At 43.8% G+C, this 25,652-nt stretch overlaps 1 protein-coding gene and 2 long non-coding RNA genes across 13 annotated transcripts in view; 2 read left to right on the forward strand and 1 right to left on the reverse strand.

Moving 5' to 3' along the window:
* Positions 1-25,652, reverse strand: part of SLC6A6 (solute carrier family 6 member 6) — a 117,602-nt gene that overhangs the window by 46,324 nt on the left and 45,626 nt on the right. The window contains exons 1-4 of one of the 11 annotated variants that reach the window (XM_051627901.1): positions 11,827-12,024; positions 7,307-7,342; positions 4,676-4,741; positions 172-228 (exon numbers count right to left, since the gene is read on the reverse strand). In XM_051627901.1, the coding sequence (XP_051483861.1) occupies positions 172-228; positions 4,676-4,730 (112 nt within the window). In that variant the 5' untranslated portion in view covers positions 4,731-4,741; positions 7,307-7,342; positions 11,827-12,024. Of the gene's footprint in view, positions 1-171; positions 229-4,675; positions 4,742-7,306; positions 7,343-11,273; positions 11,394-11,826; positions 12,025-25,652 lie in introns of those variants that run through there. The other 10 variants (XM_051627904.1, XM_051627898.1, XM_051627902.1 and 7 more) reach the window with 10 other exon arrangements.
* LOC127388426 (uncharacterized) lies at positions 2,599-3,026 on the forward strand. The gene is made up of 2 exons (XR_007890375.1): positions 2,599-2,696; positions 2,775-3,026. It is a non-coding gene; the product is annotated as an uncharacterized LOC127388426 (long non-coding RNA).
* LOC127388425 (uncharacterized) lies at positions 12,404-13,937 on the forward strand. Its single transcript, XR_007890374.1, has 2 exons — positions 12,404-13,441; positions 13,565-13,937. It is a non-coding gene; the product is annotated as an uncharacterized LOC127388425 (long non-coding RNA).

Consider the following 25,652-nt stretch of genomic DNA (forward strand, 5'->3'; position numbering starts at 1 on the left):
AGTGCAATAAATGTCATGCTTGTTATTGTATTATTTTTATTTTTAAAACACAAAAGAATGTTTTTAGTGGCAGGCAAGCATCATTAGTGCCTGAAAACTCTTGTATGCTAGGGGAATCAATTCAGACTACCTCTGGCATGCAAAAGCACATAAATAATTGGTAAATACTACCTGTGGTCTTCTGGGTCCAGATTTGCCTGATGCCAAGAGCAATCAAATCCTTTTTGGCTGCAAAGGACAGGAGGGCACTCAATACCTTGCAGAAGGCACTCAGTACCTGGCAAAAATCAAGCTTTCCATGTGCCAGAACCCCATGAAAGAGCAAACCCTGAAGTGCATATGACAGAAGTGGTTCTCTTTTACAAAGACAGGCAACCTCCCAGAGAGACAGAGCCAGCTCTCCAGAAGGAGCCAAACACTCTCCCTGCCTGGGAAAGGTGCATTTCCTATGCTCAACCTGCCTAAGAAACAGCTCTTATTCAAGGGAAAATAAATAAATAAATAAAAGCACCTATCTTTCAGTGAGTCTGCCCAAGTGCAGAGGTAGACTGGAAATCCAGTTTTTATCATCAATAAGACATCAGAGATGCTTAAAAGCAGGGACTGAGCAGCAGCAGAAGAAACTGTGTGCAATTAAAAGAATATTCATTTCCCATAATCAAGATTAGGCAAATAAGCCCAGGCTACACCATGACTTGTGAGTCACCAAGAGAATGTGGCTTCATAGTGCTAATGGAGCTTTCCATCATCTTGAGATGGTTTAATGGGGAGAGGGGTGTTGGAGGAATCCTACGTAGGATCCCATATAGGCAACATCTACGTCACACTTGAATAATTTTGAAATAAGTCCACTGAAGCCAAGAGTGTTTGTTAATAAAGTGGATCAGTAAACAGAAGCAGCCCACTGGGACTTTATCCATGTAGAACTCGAAGCTACAGCAGAAGAGCCACAGGTTTCAAGGTCAGCAGGAGTCATTCCCAAAAAAGACGGTCTGACTTTGATCCTGTTTATACGACGATCAAGCAATAGAAATGCTGCTGGAATCAGCAAGGCTATGCTGAAGTAAATGAGTTAAAATGTAAGAGCCTGAATTTGGATGTCTTTGCAGCTAATTTAATAGGTATTAAATTTATTAAACTTAGAAGCTTTTAAACTAAGTTTTAATAACTTCTAAGTTATTAAACTTAGCAGGAACAACAGAAACAAACATCTCAATCTACAGGTCTATTGCTCCTTGATCCCCAAGGAAGCAATTCCCTTGGTGATGTTCTGTAATGGCCAAATAAAATGACTGCAAATACAAATATTTTGTTCCTGGGTTTTTGCTATACAAAATGTAAATTTGGACTGTTTTTTCTTCAGTGCTTAGAACAACAGGTTTCAAACGGTGATCAGGGAATGCAGCCATGACCTTCACATGAACGGCAATGGTGAATAACAACCTGCTCTGCCTATATCCTTGTCTTGTTTCTCCTGAACTGTTTAATTGTGTGGAAGACAGTTGAAATTGTGCCTGAGCAAAGGCTGCCAGGGTCTGACCTGTGCTCTTTTATTGTTACTCTGTAGATTCTTTGCTAGTGCTCATAAAATATTCTCCATCTCCTCAGAAATATCTTTGATTCATTACCATATTTGTTGCATCTTGTTTACCTACCTTCCTCTAGAAATGTGCTTGAAAAAGTGCAAAATACATTAAAAAAATAAACAGATCTCTGACCTTCTTCCAATCAGAAGTGATATTAATCTATGTAGAAATGCCAATGTCTTCATTTCACCCAAGATGAAGCCAGCATTTGGGTAATAACCACCTTCTCCTCAATGCAAAGACACTCCTCTCCCGAGGAGGAAATGCTGTCTTTTTCCAGATGCCATACACTCATTCTCTTGTTGGTTAATTCATGGCAGTGCTAGCTAGATTTTCATTATAGGGTATTATTGGTAGCTGCTGTTTTCATGAAGCAGCTGTAATAAACAAGCAAGATTTATGTTGCTTTTTAAATTGCTTGAAATAATTAGTGTTGTTAAATTTAGACTCTGAAAAACCTACTGATTTCTCTATTTTTTTTCATAAATACAGAAGCTACAAAGTGATCTACCATCACCAGTCAGGGTTGGGCCAGAATAGTATCCAAAATGTGGTCTAGATGAGGAAATAAGCTAAGTTCTCCAAACAGCCTTTTAAAAGTAAATGATGGTTGTGCTGAATTGTTTAACCAAGCGCACTGCATGTTACCCTTCACCAACCTAAACTCAGAGGACTTCTTTTTATTCCTATTGTGGTCTATACAGGTGCAAAGAGGCACCCTGGATCTGGATCATGCTGGTAAGCTCAATGGAAAGTACGACCAAAACTGAGAGCCAGGTCCTATTTCTGCAGCGGACTCCCCGGCTTGACGATTTATACTGTATCCAGCTATTATAAAAGCCCTCACCCACGTCAAGTATTCACATGCCAAACTTGGAACTTGTGGTTTGCTCTCATCTCTGCATCATTTATTTTTTCCACTCGTTCCCCCTCAACCACAGCTTCCTGTATTGACAGTCCAGATACTTATTTTAAGTAAGTAAACACGATGCCCTTCCCAACCCACCCTGGCCATTTCACAGCTACTGCTGCATTTCAGAGCCTGATCCAACAATCCTGCTTAATGACAGCATCAAACAAACATCCTCTAAAGAAGTTTATCACTCTCAGGTTGGTTTGTTGTTTTTTTTCCTGTTTGTTTGGCCAGTTTTGTAATTTATCAGCCTTACAATATTTTTCTTGGTGCAGGTACCAATGTCCTGGCAGTCCTAGTGCACCGGGAAAGATAAGATGAAATACTGGGGTCCATGACAGAACTTAGCCTCAGTGGTTTTACAAGAGGGGACTGATGTTGAGCTGACTACAGTCCCAGAAGAAGTGAGGAAAAGATGATCTGCTGTGGGAAAGACCACATTGTGCCACGTATAGGAGACAGATAGCAAGAATATACTAACTGTGTAATGAGAAAAGGTCCAAAATAAAGAAAAGGGGAAGGCTAAACCTGTCAGCTTTTACATTATGAACTTTTATAATCAGAGGAAGGAAAAGTTAAGGAAGGTATGCAAACAAGGATGCTGGAACTGGGAAAAGAGCCTGCAGTAATGTACAGAGAAGAGTTGCAATAGCTATCAAAATATAACATTGTAAGTACTTATTTGCTCTATTTATGATAAAACAATAACAACATCTATGTAAATGATAAAATCCCAGGGCATTGGAATAAATAAATACATAGGCACACTGTCTTAATCCCTGGGTAAAGTAAGTAAGTGGCATGCAACAGGATGGGAATTTAGTGCTAGAAGTGTAAAGTCCTACATCTCAGGAGAGCAGCAACATTGCTTGAGGAACAGTTAGCTGGGAAGCCATGAAACCAAAACCTAAAGGTGATTGCAGGTAAGAGTTTCTCTGTGTGATGCTACTGAGTGATAGAGGAGGTGTCAAAGACTAAGCTAATTCTGGATGTGTGCATACGAAGCAATTATAAGGAAATTTACAGCATAATATTAAGCCGAAACAACCACAGTGGATAAAGCAGGAGATGTTCAAGTCTCCACAGATTAGAAAAAAAGATAGAAAAATTAAAGGAAATACAAATAAGGACAATAAAAATTATCTGAGAGTAAGAGAGCTAAATTAATATGTTCTATAAATGAGAGGACTCCTGGGCTGAGATCCAGCTATAAATACCTCCAAGGTACTGTGTGTAGAGGAAGGTAGTTAATCCAGCTCAAAAGACAGTGGGACAAGAAGCAACTGCTTGAATTTAAGAATGGAAAAAATCAGGATATATAGTAAGAAAAAGTTATTTGAAGAGACACATCTGCCTAACAGGGCAGACTCCCAAAATGGTAGCTGAGGGACACACTGTATACAACTGAAAACAGCCTGAATGAGGAAGGAACCCTGGGAAATGCTGCAGTCCCAGCTCTCTACAGCCCAAAGAGATCACCACAGTCCAACTTATTAATCTTTTACTGTCATTCTTTATGTGTTATCTGAAAGACTGCTCTTTTATTTAAAAAAAAAAAAAGAACAAAACCAAAACACTAATAAAAAAACTCTGCAAAACCAAAAAACCCAGAACACCCAAACCTAACTAAGTACCCACGTAGTGACAACACATGCACGCCAGAGCTCAGAAATGGGGTGTGCAGCACTCTGATGTGCAACACAGGTAAGGACAAACCTCTCTGGCTCACTTGTGGCTCTTCAGTGGTGTGTGCAACACGAGCTTGCTGGGTGCCGGGCAGGACAGTGTCAGCAGGACAAAAATTGCTGACCCAGCTAGCAGATTACTCTGAGTATCTCAACACCAAGGTCAAAGGCTGAAGTGGGAACTACCTCTTGTGATACTCATGGTCTTCCCCAGCCTTGTGTTAAGAGATTCTGCATGGAAGCTTTTCGTGTCACTGCATAATTTAATGTATTTTGATTTATGATTAGCTGAAAACCAGCATTAGCAGTATTTAATAGTTCTCAGGAGCTCTAAAATACACTTGCATTAAGAAAGTAAAATAAAAATCCCCAAACATTTGCAACAGGCCTTACAATTTTCAATGACAAATGGGTATACACAAACGTGAGGAATATAAAACCCAAGTACCATTACACCCCCCCTTAAAAAAATCCCATCCAACTGCACTCACCAATCGGGACTTCTGTCCCCTCCTCAATGTAGATGGGCAGTGGTGATTCCTCCATAGGATGAGGCACTGATGGAAAGTAATGAATTGTGGTAGTATTTGTCGCAAAGTGACTACAATAAGACGGTCCCTCTCTTATCATTACAACTACATATGGCTGGTTACTGTCACAAAGAGTCTTTTCTCAAACTGGTCACTTCCTGTCATGGTGACCAGTCCATGCCACAGTCCTGAGGGGTTAATCCCCACTGAGATTTCACTGCCACAGGAGTCAACCCCCTCTGAACAGGGCCTGGGAGAGGTCCCTGTCCTGGATGCTTCACGATCCTGCCATTTCACTATAGCCTCGCTATTCCCACCCCTGGAGCTTAACACGCTTTTGGAAACTCACACAGCTGAAGAAGCCAAGGGGAGCCAATGCACAGACAGGCACAAATAGAGTTATTGAGTCAAAGTCATATTTCATGCACAGAACCAGAAGAGAGAGGCTCTGATGCTCAAAGCTTGCCACTAGCTGTTGAAAAGCCACAGCAGGTGATGGAAGGCAGCACCGCAAATGGCCTCTGGACCACAAACGTTTCATTATTCATTAATTTTGGAGTACGTGTATTTGACTTAGGAAGCTCCAGATTACTTGTCTGTGATACTGAAATATCCAGACAAAAGCCTTCAGATCTGCACTGCACACTTATTCTGCATTTTCCAGACACCAGACAGGCAGTGCTGTAGGGTCCATCTATTTGGGTTCTTCTCTGTTTGGGAGCTTCTTCCCTGAAAGGTGGTTTTGTTGCACTGTTACCCATTTAAAATCTCTGGGAAGTATGTGCTTCACAGGGTTTTCAAGAGGTTTGAATTTCCTACACTACAGTGAAATAAAATGAGCTACAAATGTTGAAAATGGTCATCTTCAAAATCCTTCTGGAATTCTTTCTTCTCCATTACCTTTTAAAAATGATTATGTACCTTCTCAAGGATACAAACTCTTAAGCTAGCCTCAGTTAGGATTCCAGCTGCAGGGAAGGAGGATTCTTTAATCCTTTGTGGGGTATCCTTCACTTAGTTTTTTGTTTTGTTTTTGATTGGAAAGGTTGTCTTATGACATCCATAAAACCAGCCAAAGAACACTTGTGGTTTAAAGCTATTAAATAAAGCATCTTACAACATTTCTGCTCGCAACACAACCAGAATCAAGAATTTTTTCAACAGATGCTTGACTAGCAACGGGCTTCATATAAACTTCACACTGGTCCTTTGCAGGATGCAAAGGGCTGCCAGTTCCCTGCCTGTACCTAAGCCCACCCCTTGCTCAAATGGAAGATGAAGGAAGCACAGGGGAGAGGAAAAGCAGAACACAGTCGCCTACAGAACTACCATACAAGCCACTAGAAATCATGGTCTACCAGGGCGCCTTGCGCAAGCCACTTTTATCTACAAGCTGAACTAACATTCCAGCTCAACAATAGCAAAAAAACATTTGTTACCACACGGCGTTTTGCTACATATTAACCAGCAGTTGCTACGCAAGCATAATGGAGTGCTGCAATTCTGAGGTATATGTTATTGAACAAAAAAACCAAAACAACAGAAAAGTTGACTTATGGGAAATCAGCCTGAGGTGAGTGCTCGTGGGCTTGCCATGCCACTGGACACAGTACATGCTTGGAAGTTATGCAAAGCAGGTCCTGCATTGGGAACAATGCAGTCGTTTTCCTTGCTAAGCTAGTTTTGCATAAAGGGAACAAGAATCTTCATCTATGCAGCCCCTGAACACATTTAATCAGGTTTATTTACTAGGAAGAAACACCAGAGTAGAGCGTTCTATACTAGACTACTTCCTATACTGCTCAAGAGTTTTCAAATCTGACATCTGCAAGCAAACCAGGTCACTAGATGGTGTGGGAAAAAAAAAAAACAAACCCAAACTGTTTTATTTTTATGACATGCAGCTTTCTTGGTCCACTGAAGAATACTGTACCAGGTTCATCCAGACCGAGCAGTCAGCCTGGAGCCAAATGCTTTCACAAAACATTTGCAACAGTATTCACCAATGGCTGGTGGCATCTAATCTTATTTTAATGGGTATCACCATAGGTTGTAGAGAAGGCCTGAAATACCTACAGGCTATTTGAGGGCAAATACATGTATACACACTCTCTCTTACCCACACAGACACACACACTAGTTAGTACACATGCACGCAAACAAACGGCTCTATTGGCAGAACTTGGATTGTGGAGTATCCAAGGCAGAGAAGCTCACTTTTGTCACAGGGTTTGGGATTCAAGGACTCTGGGGTGCTAAAACAAGCTTTCACTTAGGGTCTCCTCTGCTTTAGGCAAACCACTTGAATATTATCCCTCCAGTATTTACACATCAACTTTACAGGCATGCTGCTTAAATGTCTGCAAAGTGCTTTCCAATGGTTTCTAAATTCTGCAGTGATATGCACAGAAGAACTGCACAGAGAGAGTTAAGATAACAGTTACTGAACACTATTACTGTATAACTACAGCCTATTTCTACATGCTCTATACTTGGTTTCTATGAACAGATGGTAAATGTTCAGTATTTTAACATTTTAATGAGCTTTATAGCCCTTTTGTAATTTCATAAACAAGCATAAATAACACTTACATGAAGAAGAGTCTCTCCTGAAGGGATTTTCTCTTCCTGTTTGGAAAAAAAAAAAAAAAAAAAAAGAGAGAAAGAGAAAAGGCAAAAAAAATATTTTAAAGGAAAAAAAAATAGGTCTAGCAAGATAATCAGACAAGTTTCAATGTTATCATACATAGTGTTTTCTGAATTTTGTCAGTATAAACTTATATTTTGAAGAACATCAAAACACTGAATATAGTACCAATGCCAAAACAGAAGATAATATCTCACTTGTTTCACTCTGTGTATCAAGAGCAAGAAAATTACACTGCAGCAGTGAAATAAAATGCAAATGCCACGTGATCTGAAGCAAAAAAGGAAGAACTTCTAACTACGTTCTAGCTTATTGATAACCCTGTGGCTCAGTGCACGAGTTGCTCTCCTACCTACGGGCAGTCTACCTACCCCAGCACCCAAAAGCAGGGCACTCCTGCTGCATTTTGGCACAGTGTTATAATTTTTCCATGTCAGTCTTCAAGCATCGACTGCATTCAAACCCAGGTCAGACAGCCACAGCAGCGAAGGCGTTCTTTGAGACTGGGACCATTCTGGGTGACAGTGAACCACAACAGGAAACCCAGCAACTGCTAAATTGCACCAGCTTTCCCAACAGCTCATGGGTCTTAACAGCCACCCTCCTGCCACCCTGTGCCACCCCCCAGCCAGTGCAGGAGGCAGGACATGGGTTTGATCCATGCTCTCCTTCCATTAACGTAGCTGGTGGGTTTGGTGGATGCTCTTGGGGCAGGGTTTAGGGTCAGCACTGAGTGGCTTTTTGCTGGTGTAAACAGAGACACATTGAAAAAAAAACAAACAAAAAACCCCAACCAAACAAAAAAACCCAAACAAACAGAGAGACTGACACAAAACCAGAAGATGCTGTAGGACATGAGCTGCAGTTTCAGAGGCACAGATGGGCAGCATGGTAACCTTTCCAATGGCACTTTTAAGGGGGGGGGGAGGCGGGGGGGGGGGGGGCGGTGCACGGACAGTTTCACTCAAATTCTACCACATTATGTTACATCAATAAGCTACACTGAAAGCAATTTAAAGGGTATTGCCTAGAGTTTACATGCCTTGGGATGATGCTCAGCTAGCACAAATCAATTAAACCCATGGCACTACAACAGCTGAGGATTCAAGTAAATAAGCATGTATGGAAGAAATTCAACAAATATTAATTTGCTGCATTTTGGTCCTCATGCATTTCTTCCAAGTGCCAAGGACCTAATCCTGCAAGCAGCCCCCACCCCAGAGTGGCTTCAGAATAAACTGAGTACTGTATAGGATTGCTTTAAAAAACATAACACTGATCCATTCTGGTCAGATAAATTAAGTTAGTGGTGAGATGTCAAAGAAGCCACTAATCCTACTGGGTAATCTATTCATAGCTGCAATTCTTAAATGATCTACAATTTATTAGTATGACCAATAAAATAAACATTACTTGCAAAAGGCTTTAACTGCCATGGCTTTCCCATTCATTTTTATGTGCTGTAATATGGTTAAATTGAAAAGAAACAAATCAGCGTAATCTTTTCAGAGTCATTTACCAGTATAATTAAAAAACTGAGTAGAGCAACACTATAAAGACTCCTCTTACTGGTGGGACCTGGCAACACTACCATAGGGACACCAGGGGAATGTTATCTTATTGCCTGTTGGGGCAAAGCTACAGGGCATTGGAGAAACTAGAAGGGGCAAAATTAAAATAACTGGGGGTTGCTGACGAGTCTTGGGGTTCATTGATGAAAATCCTTAGGGGCCTGGCTGCCCAGAAAACATGGCAGCCTGCTGGAAGGTCTGTATCTGAGAACCTCTTTGGAAACAGCCAGCCCACAGGACTTGGCTAGAAGCTACTAAGATGCAGCTCAGTCTTGGTTAGACAAAGTATCGATTTGGGGAAAACTCATTGAAATATTTGCCACAATTAGCTGTAAGACAAGATACTCCCCAAGGCTCTCCAGACAGATCTGCACTGGGGCCGGGGAGGTTTCCCAAGCAGAGTGCAGCAAGAGCCAGCCAATCGAAAGTGTTTTCATGTTTTTCTGTAACAATGTTGCACATCTTTTCACACGGCATTTCACACGGACTGAGGCTTCCCTCCACAGCCCAAACATTTCATCCCTGGCCTTTAAAAAACCTCCAGGCAACCCACCTAAAAGCTACAAATTAGTGACTATGGACAAAGACTAATATGTCAAATTTTGCTTCTGGTGACAGCAAAGTAAAAAAAAAACAACAAACAAACCACCAACAAATTGGCAGCATTTGAAGCATTCCAAATTTCTACTGGATTCTAGACCAATATCCCTAAACAAACAAATAAAAAAACCCAGGACTTTGATCTAGCACCCCCCAAGCATGCAACCACCTTCTTGGGACTGCTGAATATCACAGAGCCATCTGCAATCTCCCGCTTATTACAACGTGTGGCAGAAAATAACCCTAAAACCGTATAGTAAAAGATGCGGGATAATAAATTGCAGAAAGAAATGGCCTTTTCGCCCCCGGGCCTGCCGGCAGGTGGGGGTCCGGGTCCGCCCCACCCCGGACAGGGCTGGGACCCCAGGGAGAGGGAAAGGTGACTGTCGCCCTCCAGTGGGTGCAGATTCCAAGCAGCCAAACCGGGAGAGAGGTGGGGAGAGGAAGGAACAGAGGTGAGACTCAGGCAAATAAAGAGAAAAAAAAAAACCCAACGATCCAAACATATGCAAAGCAGAGACAGTTGAAGAGGAAACACGAAGATTATATCTCTGAAAGTGCCAAAAATAAAGTTTCCAGTGTCAGTCTAACCAGGGCAACAAAGACATCCTCCTGCCACACTCGTGCTTGGCTCACTGCAGGCAAAGGACAACTGTCACGATGCTGGCTGACTCAACTGCTCACACATTTTGCTTAAAAAAAACCCCAACAACCTTTAGGGGAATCTTTCCACAAAACTGGAGGAAAGGTAGACAACACCAAGAAGCAGTCAGCTTGCCCAAATGCAGACCTAGAGGTAAACACCCAGCTGTCAAAAACCATCAGGGTTTTCACCAAAGCCTCTCCCCTTCAAATTCCACAGCAGCAGGTTTTAACGGGCTGATTTACCCTCAAACCTAAAGCCATAAAAATCTAAACTGGTAGCTACTGTCATCCAAGCCTCAAATTACACAGCCCAACATGTACCCCGATCAGGGCTGCCTCACTTTTTTTTTGCTAGTCCAAAACTCAGAACATTTTGACATGCAAGTGATAAAAAAAAAAAAAAGGCAGTTACCAAAATAGCACTCTCAACGTAACCAGCTCCTCTCGGCACATTTTCTTAATGCCTTTCCCAATACGGTTAAAAAAATGGGAACTAACCAAAAACTCCATCTTTACACCTTGGCACAAGCCGTGCTGGAATACGTGTGGGGTTGTATTTCTTCATGTTTATCCCGATCCTCTCCCACTATATATATATTTTTTTTTTTTCATCAGTGCTTTCCTTTAAATGTGGCTCTTATTAAGCAGCAAAAATCAGCTTTTATAATTTCTAAATACAAAGTTCTGCGACTCTTGGAGCTGCCTAAGGAAAACACAGCTTGCCTTCCATTTCATAAATAACACATACTCCCCACTTTCCTTTGCCTGTGTGAAATAAATTCTCCCATGTTCTTATATGGAAACCTTGCAAGTCCTCCCACATGCCGCCTGTTACAGTATCAGGCAGAAATGGGCATTCATTATCTTAAAGCCAGCGGGTGAATTTGGGATCCAAGATACCCTGAGACGAACCCAGAATTATCGTCCCCTCACACCACGCTGAGCTCGGTAACCTGCCCTGGGCAGTCCCTGCGTTTTTCTTTCAAAAGAATCCCAACTTTGATTTTAGCACACCAAGGATCAACAAAATAAAAGGAAAACGAGGTGGGGGGGAGGTGGGGAAGAAAAGGCAGAAGCAGGCAGCCGTATTACCCACCAGGTAGGCCCATTAGCATCAGATGTAGCATTGCCTGTATCAGCCTCTTCACTTGAGGTTAGCGCACGGCAGCCAGAAAAAATACTGCGGGGAGGGGTGGGAAGGAGAGAGAAAAAGGGCAAATATAGCCGCGGAGAGAAGCGTGCTCCGTAGATGTGCTGGAGGGCGGCCAGCAAGCGGGTAATTGCTGCGAACTGTTATCGCGAAAAAAAGTTAACGCAAGGTTGGGGGGGGGGGTGAGGGGGGAGGTACGAAAATAACCGCTGGGGGAGAAAAACCCCCTAGGAGTGAGGAGACAGCTGGGAAGGAGGGGGACTGAGAAAGAAGAAATAATAAATAAATACATGGGGAGGGGGGGAGAAGGGAAAGCGCGCCCAGCGGCACCCAGAGCCGGGGCGGACAAAGGGAGGACGCCGCTACCGGCCACCCCGGTTCGGTTCGGTTCGGCTCCGCCGGGCGCGGAGCGGCCGCCCTTTGTTCGCCTCGGCCGCGGGGGTCGGTCCGCGCCGGCCCCTCCGCAGCCCCGCCCGCCCAGCCCCGGAGCCTCCGGTACCTGCGTCCGCTGCCCGCGGTGCCTGCGCGCCGCTGCGCCCCTGCGGCGCGTTCGGCGGAGCGGTGCGGCGCGACTAACAGCGCCGAGCGGGAGGAAACGGTAATTTATAAGCGCTTTCTTCCTGACCTCTCGTGTCTGTTGTCTAATGAGGGAGCTTTGAGCATCACCCATCCTGCTGAGTGGAAAAACACCGGCACGGCCTCTTCTTTGCTGGGGAGGGGGGAGCCTAAAGGAAGGGGTGTGGGGGAGGAGGGGCCATGCCGCAGACACGGCGGCGGAGCCCGGGCTGGCAGGCGGCCGCGGGGAGGGGCGGGCGGGTGCGGGGCAGCGGCCACCGCCTCCGGGGGGGCCGCCCAGGGCCGCCCGCCCTCCCCCTCGGAGCCCTCGGGGGGGAGCGGGGCGGCCCCCGAGCCCGACCGGCGGGGACGGCCCCGCGGCTGCCGGGGCGGAGAGGACAGCCGAGCGGCGGCTGCTCCCGCGGCTCTCGGCTCCTCGGGGCTTTTTTCTTCCTTCTTTTTCTTTTTTTTTTTTTCCCCAAATGCCTTTTTTTTTTTTTTTTTTTTTTTAACTATTATTTTTCAGCTTTAGACAAAGAGCACCCTTCTCGCGGACAAAGCATCCCGGCGCTGCCCGGCCCTGGCTTCGCTTCTCCGCGGCCACTTTTCTCCCCTGGAAGGTGGCGAGGGCCCTGACTCCGGACCCGCTGTCGCTCAGCCGGGCTTTTGAGACATTTGGTCCCCGCAGCTGTCTGCAGCTGGAGGAGGAAACACGAGGGAGCGTGGGCTGGCAGGTGCCTGGGAGGGAGAGTGGGATCTCTCGGCTCTTCTCTGACTCCTCCCGAAAAAGCAGTCCCCGGCACCAGCCAGCCCTGCTCACCGCTCGAGGACAAAGTACGGCCGGGGCCATCGGCATCAGAAATGAGCAGGGCAACGTTTTGTCCCGCGTTGGGCTTCACTGCGCCGAAAGCCGGTGCTTTTCTCCTGCAGGGGAGCGGGTATATGCTCCAAATATGCCTTTGCTCTCCTACCCGCATCTGCTCTAGGTCTGGTAATGAAAGGATACAGCAGCATACGGACACGTAGAACCCCTGTTGAAGACTTAGTAAAATCCTCCACACTGCAACCGTTTGCATTGTGGGGGCAGAGCAGCAGGGAAAAGGAGATTTTGAGTCATCTGTGTTTCACGGGAGTCCAGCGCTGCTGCCCTTGCACTGGGAGCAGCAGAGTTGGACCAAAGCAGAGCGAACAGTCCCCACAGCTCTACTCTTCCAGGCTCTCCCAGATACAAGACCCTACCTTCCTACACCACAAACTAGGATGGCAGTCACTGGGTGACACACCTTCGGAGCCCACCACCTAAGCTGCCGGAGAATCAAATTCCATCACAGCAGCCTCCAGAGAGCTCGCTAGGAAAGGCTGACTTCCTTGGCTGGTTCATGCAAAAGCACAGGGAGCTGCACCCCTCCTGCACACTCCTTGCTGGCAGAACAAGATGCCACATCCCGCGTGTCACCGTCACGCAAGCGATTTTCCCTGACGCCAGGGCACTCTGTTTTTTTCCAGGATCGGAGCTGATTTGCAAAGTGAATAGGTTTTTATCTGATAAATAGATAGAGGTATAGGATATATGCAGCTAATTGATGACATATGTCTACTAAACAGCCTGGTTTAAACTAATAACATGATGTAGTGCATGCTGCCACCTACGTCTTCTGATTCAGGTTTCTTATGTACTGCAGCTTCGAATTCGAAGGCATCCTTCCCTGAAGGCAGCTAGCATTCTGTGAGACTCCACCAGGGACCACAAACACAGGCAGTGGCTCTGGCAGCGCTGGGGAATGAAGCAAAACACTTCTCACCAGCACAACCACTTGTTCAGTTGCAGTGAGGATGCCTCGATGCAGATGAGGAACCTGCAGCCACATCAATGAAATGCAAGTAGCGGCTGGAGCCTTGTCTGTGCTAAGGCTCCTGCCAGCACAGCTGTACCACTGACAGCAGTGGAATATTTTGCTCAAGTTCTCTAGAGGAATCAAAGCCTGTATTTTCTGTCTCTGGCTCTCCCTTGTTCTGTTGCTCTTCAGTCATTAAAAGAAAAGTCAGCCACACAAACCACATGGTTGCTCTCTGTGTTCAAAAAAAACCCAAAACAACAAACACCAAAAAAAACCCCAAACAAACAACAAGGCTGGGGTAACAAAAACCAACAGCCAAAGCTGTTTTGAAGCCAGAGGCATGTAAACAGTACCTGGAACAAAGTGGAATAATAATAATATAAGACCTTTTGTGTCATAAATATGTGCAGTGCTGTATGCTGTTTCATTATGAGACAGCACAACTTCTGAGAATGTGCCTGATGAATATTTGGGGAACTCAGCCTCCAGCTGCAGCAGCGTATGGCAGCACTAATGCCTCTGGCTCCTCCAGCCCTCTTATGTAACCAAAATCACAAGTTAGAGCCCAAATTATAAAGCATAAGCATGTGAATAATATTAAGCATATAAATGGTGCCTGAAATTTCAATCCTTTTCCTGTAGGTCTGGTTCTAATCTATTAGTATTTTTTATTTTTGCAGTTCTATTGATTTCAGTGTGCACTGGTGCCATCCATAGCTCAGTCTAGCCTAGCCCCTTAGAAACCCCACCATGAAGGCATTAACCTGAACTGAACTAAGGCCAAAATCACTCCAGTTACAGGTAGGTGTAGTTCAAATGACTCGTATACCAGATCTGGAGCGTTTGCAGTATGAGGATGCTATAGACACAATGACACAGGACACGATGTTCCTGTGGCTGCTTTGCAGACCAAGGCAGAGAATCAGGCTTTTGCACCCCAGCCCAATGCACAGGTTGGAAATCACCTTCCTTTGCCTTTTCACTCTTTCTTAGAGACTATTTTTGCCATTAACATGCTGAGCTGCTTTCTGGAGTTTTAAGGTGTTGGGTGCTGATACAGTGAGTGCCTCTTGTATCTGTTTAATCCAATAACATAACTCTTTTAATCTCCGTGTCTGGGTCACAGGGTTTAAAAAAGACACTGGGCCAAATCCCCAGCTTGGCTACAACGTGTGGAAATCTACCGAGAAGGCACAGAAGTCAGAAGAGGTTTGTTGTATTGGCACCCTGTAAAAGGGATCTCAAGGGGCAGGGATGCGAATGCCTAATTTTGCAGATTGCAGATGGATACATATTAACACAAGTGTCTGGCAGAGTTAGATCAGATTTCTATCAGGTGAAGTGGAGGGAGAAGACAGCAGGATCTGAAATGAGCTCATCAGCAAATTCTCTTTCATTTTAAAATCAAAACGGATTTAATGTTTCTTTTTTTTTTTCTTTCTTTCTTTTTTTTTTTTTTTCCAGGAATAAAAACTTCTTCCTTTTCAATGTGTGGTTGCTAAAGGAAATATGGTATCTCATGACCTCAGTACCAAGACAGGACAAGAATAAGGACAAAGCTTTGCAAGGACTGAGAAAACTTTATAAATAAATATTTTTAAAAGCAAAATTTTTCTAGGCTTAAAGTCCAGCAGAACTCTAGAGGACAAGTAGCATTGTCTGTAAAGTAGAGTATAAGCAAGAATGGCAAAAAGATGCACTGAATAAGTCACACACATTAACAATTCTCCAGTTGTTTCCTATACAAAACTGTATGGGGGCAAGCTTTGGGGTTCCCCCGCATGGCAAAGCATCCTGAGCTTGAAAAAGGGAGGCAGATTTTGAGAGGGATTTGCACATCATGCTGTGACTCTGGATTGCAGATTTTAAGCATTACTAAACTGGGGAATAGAATTGTTGCTATTGCTATTACGTACCAGGGTATCTCACTAATCCACACAATCCACTAAGTTGCTGTAGGTTTTAGTCTATGTTTATTCTAGATGAAATTATGACCTGGACAGTTCATTTTTCTTACTTCAAATAATATCCAAATAAAATATCAAACAGAAGTCAAAACATGCTCTGTGTTTTTGGTACACACCTGATCATGTGAACCTGCCAGCCACGGAACAATGCACCCAGCTCACAAGTCAAACACAAAGACAACAAAAAAGCACAGATCTTCTTAAAAAATAGCCCCATGAGCTTTAAATTCTCTGATTTTAATGCTATGGATGGCCTATCTTGCTTATATTTGAGACTGCCTAACCATTATGGGATTGTCTCCACTGGTCCTTTCCTTATATCAAGCTGATTAGCTATTAACTTGAGGCACTCAGCAAGTCTGAAAGGCTGGAGCGGGTCCTTCTGAACACCAGTTGAGTTTAGAAATGCCTGTTCCTTTACAGGGACTGATTGATAAAGTGAGGGGCAAACCCAGAGGAAACAGCCTTGGGACCAAAGGGGTCATGCTGGCTTTTGGAAAATGTGAAGTATCTCTAGGTAATTGACAGCCAGCTACCTGGAAATAAAAAACTCTTGTATATCCAAGGGCTTTCACCAGGATTTTCAAGAGCTCCTGAGCAATTTAAAGTCCTTGAAAGGAATGCACTATAGAATAAAATATATTGGTATTATTAAAGAATGTTTCAAAACTGAAAGCCAGCCAGTTTCATAAAAAAGAGCTAAAAATCAGTAACAGGTAGTCTGTCTCCTGCTGGATGCTGCATGAACCGTATGTTTTGCATTTTTCAGGTCACTTCCAAGCCCATGTTTTTTTCTTCACTGTTTCTGCTGGGAAAAACAGTATAAGAACTCTGCATAAACGACGTTAAAGTAATCTAATTGAAAAAATAAACAGCATGCTTTCATCTTCAATTCATATCCAGTCATTTGGGATCAAAATTTTTTAAAAAATAATACGAATTCTGAAAGGATTTTGAAGGATGACTGTTTCCCTTTAAGATTAATGATAAACATACTTGTGTGTTCCAGGGAGAATAGATCCAGTGTTATGTAACAGGATAAAGAAACAAAATCCTTTTTCCTTAAATTAAAATAACCAGTATGTGTGTGGATTTTAGTCAATCACTGAAAATTCAGGAAACCCATTTTCTTTCACATTTGCATTCCACATGCTAAAATTGGCATCTTGTAACTTTTAAACAGAATCACAACAATTAAAGACAAAAAGATGTGTTTGTTCTGTTTGACCATGCTTTGCCAATAGAGAATTGTTCCCTGAGGAAAATTCTGCAGCACATGCCCTGTGCAAAAATCCAAATCTATGCTTGAATTTTAATTTTATGTGGCATTAGTAAATCCAGTTATTGCACTTCTCAGTGTTTTTCTTTTTAATCAGCTTACCTAATACGAGATACATGTAACTTATCTCTTTTAATCATTTTTTTTTTTGCCTGAGCTAACTATTACATAACAGTTCTTATCAAACCTTGCCATGCCTGCCTAAATTTGCCACAAAGGGGACAAAATCAACAGGTAGTGAATATTTTTCATGTTGGCATTGTACTTTGTTGGCTCAATCATAGAGAATTTGCAAAAAAAACCCCCAGAAAACAGAAGAGAAGAATTTTTATACCATATAACCTGCATTTTCCACTTCTGTATTTACAAGAGCACTCACACCAATTCTTCTGCATCAGAATTTGATACTTAAAGTTCCTCTTTATCACATGAATTCAATTTTCCAAAAGAAGGCAAATGATACTATTAATAACCAAGATAGAAGCCCTGAAAAGGCTAAGTTTGGATGCAAAGGCTAAGTCTGGATGAAAAAAAAAAAAAAAAAATCATCTTGTTGGATCTAATTCTGGAGACATTATTTGACACAATGCAGAGCAGCTTGAGATTTGCATAGAAAGGCGCTGCTGAGTTAAGGTGATACTCACTCTTGCATGAAAGAAGCATGTATGTGCTTCACTGAGCTACTGGGAGCTTTGTCTGCAGACCAAAGTAAATCCTGCTTATGTTGGCATGTCCTTGCACATGTCCACATGTAATGTTTTCGGTTCTCAAAGTAAAGCTTCAAGTCTGGGCAGCTTAAGTGATGTTCCCTCAGTGGAGGAAGTCCTCTGTTAGCAGTACTTCAGTAGTACAAGATGTGCTTGGAGGCCATGCACATTTTGAACATGCCTTTTTCCCTGCTAAAAGCACACCCACTATGCTGGTTGGAAACCATAGGAGGGTGTAGGCTAGGAGATGGGGAGGAAGTTGTGGCAGACTCACTCTGAAAGCAGTAAAAGGTCAGTAGGGTCTGAGGTTGCTGTGCGGAACCACTTCCATTTCCATTTGCAGCTCGTCACTGAGCTAGGCAGGCTTGGCCTGACCACGTCCCAGGTGACAGTGGGCACCACAGTAGAAAATAGTCCAGAAATCTATGGTGGTGAGCTCACTGATGCAGTCCAGCCCTCTCAACTTACGTGACTGATCCAGACAAGCTGATGGATTAAACTCACCAACAAGGAAGAAGAGTGATGGCTCGAGTGAATTCATACATGCTCATATTTCTTTCTATTTGCTTATGGGTCCCTCTGCTCCCTTCCTTCTCAAAGTGATGGTGAAACACTTATGAAGACTGTTAAAAAAAAGGATTTTGAAGTACCTAGTTTATTCTGACAAATTACATTGGCAGGTGTAGGCAAACAATAAGAGAAAATACTATAAGAAACAAAACCATTCCCAAATGCCTGCTTTTAGTGGTTCAGACAGATAGAGTTTCTAGCTAGGTGAATTAATGCACTGCAAGCAAAGAGAGAAAGGGCATCAAATGTTTGAGCATCCAGAAAAAATAGAAAATGTCAAGTAGACCCTGCAAGCTATCCAGTAACTGCTAATCCAGCTACATGATTTTAATTAACGAAACTGGAAAGCAAAAGTAATATAAACTTAAAAACCCAGTGCTTCAGCCTTCCGGACTCCTAGTCCAAATGCACAACAAATTACTTGCATCTGGTGGCAGGGGAGGCAGAGCTGCTTTGGGAGTCTGGCTCTGAGCAGGCAGAGCCTTGGAGCAGCATCCGCTGCACTACCCACTTCTGGTGGGTCAGAGAGGTCCTGGCACGCCTGCTCTCCTCTGGCACAGCCTGGGCACAAGCACTTCAAGCATCGCCCGCGTGCTCTGAGAAGGACACCACGGCTTTCACCTCCGCGGCAGCACGTCGCTCCGCAGGGCAGAGATGTCACTGAGGAGAGGCCAGAGGCTTGGGTGACCTTGAGCCTCCCAAAGCAGTTACCTTTTCTGGGCCTTTGGCATGCTCTCAAGTGATCTTTCAGCCAGAAAGTCTGCTGCCTAAAATAAATTCAGTAATATTCACTGTGGCATCCCTGCACTTCTCTTTTGGGATACCTGACTCTTATCTCCCAACCTGGGCAGACACAGGTTTTGGAAAGTCGACCCGGGTGCTTCCTGGGCAGTGAGCTCCTGACCTGGCTCAAGGCCAGGGTGACTGACCTAGTGTTGTTGTGAGGAAAGAAAGAATTTTAGGGACTTTTGTTGCCTGCTTCTCTGTGCTAGTGGTGTGTGTATCTGCCATGTTGTTTAGGAGCAGCCTTGACAACGGTATTTTTACAAGGCTTTTCCTCCCCACCTCCTGAAAGAGTGACCCATTTAGGAAGAAGAGAAACTGGAGTGTGGGGGATTTCTTCTTTGACTTTTTTTAAGCCTTCACTGTGAGTCCTGTGGCAGAAGGGACTGGTGGTGAGGGACAGAGCTGTGAGGTGTCACACCCCCAGGAGCTATACAGCTCCAGAGCAAGCGAACACAATTGCTAAGGAAAATAAATGACCAAAAGCCCGTGCACTGCCAGCCTCATGCTGCCTGGCCAATGCACATACAGGCACATTGCACTCCCAGCCTTTGCCTTGAAGGCCCAGCATATCACCACTGAGTCCATCGTTTGTACAAGCCCAGGCAGAAATGAAGAGAGTTGACAGGACTGATCCAACCCAGGATACAACCTGGGATTAAGGAGCAGCCATCGCTTTGTGTTTGGCTCCTGACTAGTTTTAGAAACACGTCTCTTTCCGAAAAATGTGAGTTATTTACTGTTCCTTAAAATGTGACATCTGATCTTCCCTCCACATGTGGTTAATAAAATTTCCTAACAGTTTATTTAAAATGCTTATCTAAGCAAAGTAGCATGTAATCACGAAACTGCATTCACACAAAGCAATACATAACATGAACTTGTAAGGCCTTCCTCAAGCTACCCAGGACTCTTTCAAGTACCTCAGGTCTGTGGGGTGCACAGGAGCCCCTCTGCCCCACAATGGGCCCCACAGCTGTAATGTCAAACACAACACAACTTGGTAATGATAGGACGTCTTTGCCTCCCTAAGACCCATCAACACAGGAGATCACACAGGGATCCTTCCAATCCAGCAACTACACATTAAGCCAGGACTGCCCCTGCAACAGGCCTGTTTTCCCTGCCAGGTGCTCACCCCTGGTCCTGTAAATGAGGGAAGTGAAGCCCTGGACAGGTCCAGCATATGGCCAGGTGGCCATACCCTGCCCAGTAGGCAACAACAGCCCCCGTGCTGCATCCTTGCAGTGAGCAGCTGCCACCTGTCTCTGCCAGCCAGAGGAATCCTGCTTTGTTGTCTCTACATGGGAGTACATGGATGGGAGGAGGGGGGGGGTGGGGAAATGGGCTCAGCACAAAGCACGGGAAGTCCAGCTTTGCACCTTGTACATCTCTTTGATCAATATGATTCAGCTCTGATTTGTATCTTATCACTTGGTGATTATTAAATGGGCCACAAACAGTTAATATTTTGTGCATGGTTGGTCACAGGATGCCTGTAGCACCATGGAATTTTCTCTTTCTCTGTCAGCCAAAGACCTGAAGTTTTCTTATTTTTACTCCTTCATGTTTACCTGTCAGGCTCGTTAATTTCATGGAGGAGAGGTGTGAAAACTTGTCCCCAGGCTCCCACATTTCCTTGGGAATCACATCCCAGAGACTTGTGGAGCAGCCAAAGCAGGTTTTGGGTGCCCTCAGTGCTCACAAAGACACCCTTGGTCTGTGTCACCCTGCAGAAAGTGCCAGCCAGGGGGGAAAAGGGGGCATGGCTGGGGGAGCTGGAAGAGGAGCTGCATGGCCAGGCTGGGTTAAAGCAGTGACGGGGTGTCATCCAGAGCAGTGAGGCCCTGGGATTGCCTGATGACAGAGCTGAATAAATCACTGAGCAGAGGCACATAGTGGAGGGTGTGGTAGACCCTTGGGAGCTTTTCCATCCAATTCCCCTGGAGGTCCTGTGAAGCCATGTAGAGCAGGGTATGGCGTTTATAGAGGCACACCCACTGGTCTGCTCAAGCTCTGGGCTCAGACACCATCTCCAGCCAGAGCAGGGGACACTGCCACATGCCTATTCCACCTGGCTTAGACTCAGGTTTTCCCCTCAAGCTGAATTCATGCCACCCTGGAGCTCTTGGCAGCTGTGCAAAAGCCACTGCCTGAATTTCACTTCCCTACTGAGAGACTGAACTCCCAGTTCTCCCAGTAATATACAGGTTTGCATCCAGGTCACTTTTCTGCTCTTCTCCACCAGCATCACAGCTGTTTCCTCTAAATATGAAGATATTTTATAAGAGCAAAAGCATGAATTATTTCAAACTTGCCTCAGGATGAATTTTCAAGGATATTGCAGAGACTGTTTTCACAAAAAAACAGGAGCTCTTCTCCTGCTGAATTGTTCATGCTACTTTCACAAATGCTAGGAAATAGGCTGGCTTTTTAAAAATGTCAGCAGGAATGGGAATTTGTTTCTATAAATCCTTTGGAAGCTGTTGTTGTTGTTGATGTTGTCTAATCTGACTGAAAGTTCAGTTTGGCAATTTTTATTAGACCTTGCTTTTAGGTGTAGGCAATTAGCTTAACAAAATATGAGATAGGATCTCTGCTGTGTTTGCAATGCCTGCTGCTCTGATTCTTACCTGGTGGGAAATGGCTTTGGAGGAGCACAACCACATCTTTGTAGCTGTTTACATCACACTTCTGACAGATCTCCACCCTACTTTCCCCATTTGTACTCTGTTTTTCATGAATAAAGGTCATGGCATTGGCATCACAAAAAATACTGTAGCTGTAGAAGGAATTCAGCTGTCCCCTCTGGGTTATAAAACAAAACAGAGGACAGGAGAGTAATGCACTGAAATGTTGGCAGGGCAGACAGAAATCAGAGATGGAAGAGAAGCCTAAGACCCATGGAGATCTCAACAGACTTCCAGCATCCCACAAGTCAGCAGTCTCCCTGTCTGTGCAGGGCTGTTGCAGGCTGCACAGTCTCTAATATTTTGCATGATCTGGTTTTAAACATGCCCCAGCTATTAGCAGTGGGTCTGTTGTCTCCCTCCCAGCCTAACAGGTCACACTGCTGGAATTAGTTTGCTAGCAGTCGAAGGGCATTTGCTTTGCATCCATGTCACAGCATTAGTCCAACACCTTCCTGCAACTCTTGCTGAGCCAGGGGATGTGGCTACAAGCCACTTGTCCCCACTTTGGTTTGCTATACAGGGCAGTGCTGTGGTGAAGGCACCTTGGTACCAGGAACTAGTTTAAGTCACTGGTTTGTGTGGAACTCTGACCTGGCTGTATCCCAGCTACACAACACACCTTTGTGGTCAAATTGTATATAGATTAGGGGATAAAGTCCCTGAGTCCCTTGACTCAGCTGTAAAGCCATTTTTCTAATCTTGCATTACATATTAGACTCTCAAGCTCTCTGATGTTTTCTTTTCCATCTGCTGATACTTTCCAGTAAGGTGGTATTTTAATTAGTTGCAATATTCCAGGAGTAATTTCACCACCAGTGCTTGAAGAACCCAAACTCCTAGACCATGTTTTTATGACTCTCTTGGCATATACCAAAATCTTAATTGTTCTCAGAAAGAGGGGGAAACCAGCGGATGTTGCTGCATTATGGTTACAGCCAAAGCCACGTGACAGCCAGGGAGTGAAAGCTGGACAACAAAAGTACTGGGAACATTTTTCTGCAGGAACACTACTCAAACAATCCTCAATTCACAGAATTCAGTAGGAAGTAGATTGGAAAAGAAACTCCAGGTTAGGCAGATCTTGAACTTTCCTTCCTAGGATCACACCAATACAATTGAGTAGTAAGTCACATTCTACAGAAATAGTTGGGGTTTTTATTAGTAACCTGCCTGGATGTGAATTATGTTTTTTTTCTTGGCTAAAGTTTTGTGGAAGATACATTTGAAACAGAGAATCGTCTGAATAACATTGAATACCAATTTTTACACAGCATTTTAGCATAAAGCCAGAAATTACAACTTAATGAGTGCAGAGCTTTCTTGTTGCAAAGCCCCCAGGATTCATGTGGCAATAGCCAGTAATCAGATAATATAGAAGCAATTAATAAAGTATTTAATCATTAGAAAAATTTCCAACACCGGAAGATTTTGCAGATCACCCAGCAGGTTTTGCACATCCTCTGGCATTTGAGATTTTGTCAGTAATGAAAGCAAAATGAATGGTGAATACAAGTATAAGGCTTAAAACAATGTCACACAGGCTCGGTGTGCACAGAAATAGTATTTTAAGGGAGCTGTTGAAATTTAAACAAAATTGCTTGTTTTCTTTACAAAGCAGTCTCCTCTTGATTATTAACACAATTTAAAAAATAAAGTTTTTTAAATGTAAACCCATCACACTCCTATTTTCCTTAGCATTGACTAAGAAGTGGTTGAAGTTACATCCCCATTTAAGGTTTCCACACCTCACAGTACTTTGCATTGTATTTCCTCCATGAAGTTTCATAACTTCTGCTAACCTTGCAGGCCCGGGAGGCCTGCTGAGCACAGCTATGCTCTATAGGAAGTGGTTTTGATGTTGCTGTAGCAACCTTAAATCAGTACTGAGCAAGCAGAGGTGCTTCTCAGTGGAGAAATAACATCAAACTCTTGGCTTACATCCTCATAATTAAGAATGGAGGCAGCAGTTATGATGATGAAGCCTAATACCCTTCAAGGAAATTGCAATTCTGTCTCTTTTATTCCTCCCCTAAGTTTTAATTTCATAACATGTCTACTGGTGCTGCTTATTGCAGTGTACTCTCAATGGCTGTGGAGCTGTTCTTCCCTTAGCTCACACTGTCCCCACAAATGAACTAAAAGTGGATAACAAATGCTTCATGGCTCTGTGATAACATAAAGGGAGAAGTATCTCACCCACTGGAGAATCCAAGTCCTCTTTCACTTTACTCCAAAACTGATTGCATTTTGGGAGAAAGAAATTAATCCTCCTTTTTATTTTCGTGGGGTCTTTGTTTTGGTTTTTTTGGTAGGGTCTTTTGGGGGTTTTGTTTGTTTGGGCTTTTTATGAGTGTTAACTTGAAGCTGCTTTCGTTCACCCTTGTGAAGTATTTGGGAATCATCTGCTGAAAAGTCCTAAAGAGACACAAGGTATCCCTGCTGCTTGGGTTGCAAAGCTAAGGCTCAAGCTATGAAAAAGATAAATGTGCTTAGAACAAAGAGGTTTTGAACACAAAACCAAATGATAACAATGCATGCTGACAAACACTTCATCTGTCTGCTGCCTTTACATTTTTCAAATACACATGGAGGATTGTTGAGGACCTTGGCTACCTTTGTCTGTCACCAAGCCAGGTCTATGTCAGCTTTCTTCAAAACTAGTCCTTGCTACCACTCAGGTATTTCTTGTTGCTGCATTTGTTCCCATTAATCTTTGAATTGTTTCCAGTCTGCAAACATTTTTCTGGTACTGAAAATGAACAGAATCTTTCAGATAGTTGTCTAAGGACATTGAAAGTAATTCTAAAACTCTGCCCTTCATGACTTTTATGTAGCCAACCCATATTTCATACCTTGTTTTAGGCCTACATAAGAAAGGTTTTTCCACCTTTGATGGGGTTTGATTGTTTATTTCCCCTTTGCTTTTGATTTTTTTCCAGTTTTCTGGATAGATTTCACACAGCTTGCCACCACAGCTCTAGTGGACAATAAAAAAATGTATGGGAACTCCTCCAAAGTATGTGTTTGCAAGGAGCGCTATGCCAGGAACATCATTACCAGAGTCCCAGTAACTAATCCAGAACTGATGCCATAACTTTTATGTGTACCAGGGGCACTGAAATCCATGCTGAAATACTTGGCAAGTCTGCCCTTAAATTAGGATATATTCTATTGATATTGGCTACAATCAACCACAACATTCTTTGGTTTTGAGGTAGTATTTCTGAAGGAGGGTTTGTGATGCCAGTTCTTGTCATATGTTTTCCTGTCTCACCCTATCTCCAAGCCCAGCTAATCTGATGATATCCAACTGTCCTAATGAGCTGCATCTACTTCTAGACTGAAGTGTTGACAGCTGCCTGTCCTGTTGCCAACACAAACTTCTGAGACACTATCTCATTCCTGCAAGTATGCAAATTGCTTAGTTTCCAGCCCAAATAGGAGACATAATGATACTTCTTTTCATTGATCCAGGTCTAAAAAAGGTGTGTCAAGCATGCACTCAATCATTTTCTCACGTGCAGTTTGATGCCTCAGCTGTAAATGCGGTTTCTGTCTCCTGGTTACAGAGGAGAAGTCAAGGGCTCATGTCCTTTACAGCAGAGAAACAGTCACACGAGCTGAGGTCAGTGAGAAGGACGTGTTCCTCCAATTAATGTTGGTATGTGTTTGCTTATATTTTTATACATTAGTAATTCTTCCATTCGCTGCTCTTAGATTCAGAGCACATAGCAAGAGCTTCAGCTTGTTCTCATTCAGGTAGGATTTAATGTCCCTAAATCTTCACCAAGACCCAGCCCAACTCCTGCACATGGGAATCAGTTTCTTCCCCACAGATAAGGCCCAAAACTGATGGACCTGAAGGCTCATCAGCCTTTCCTTCCCCTGGACTACAGGTCCAGAGCACCGAAACTGGGTAACAGGTGAGCAGAT

This window comes from Apus apus, chromosome 9 (assembly GCF_020740795.1).
Source record: "Apus apus isolate bApuApu2 chromosome 9, bApuApu2.pri.cur, whole genome shotgun sequence".
NCBI lineage: Eukaryota > Metazoa > Chordata > Aves > Apodiformes > Apodidae > Apus > Apus apus.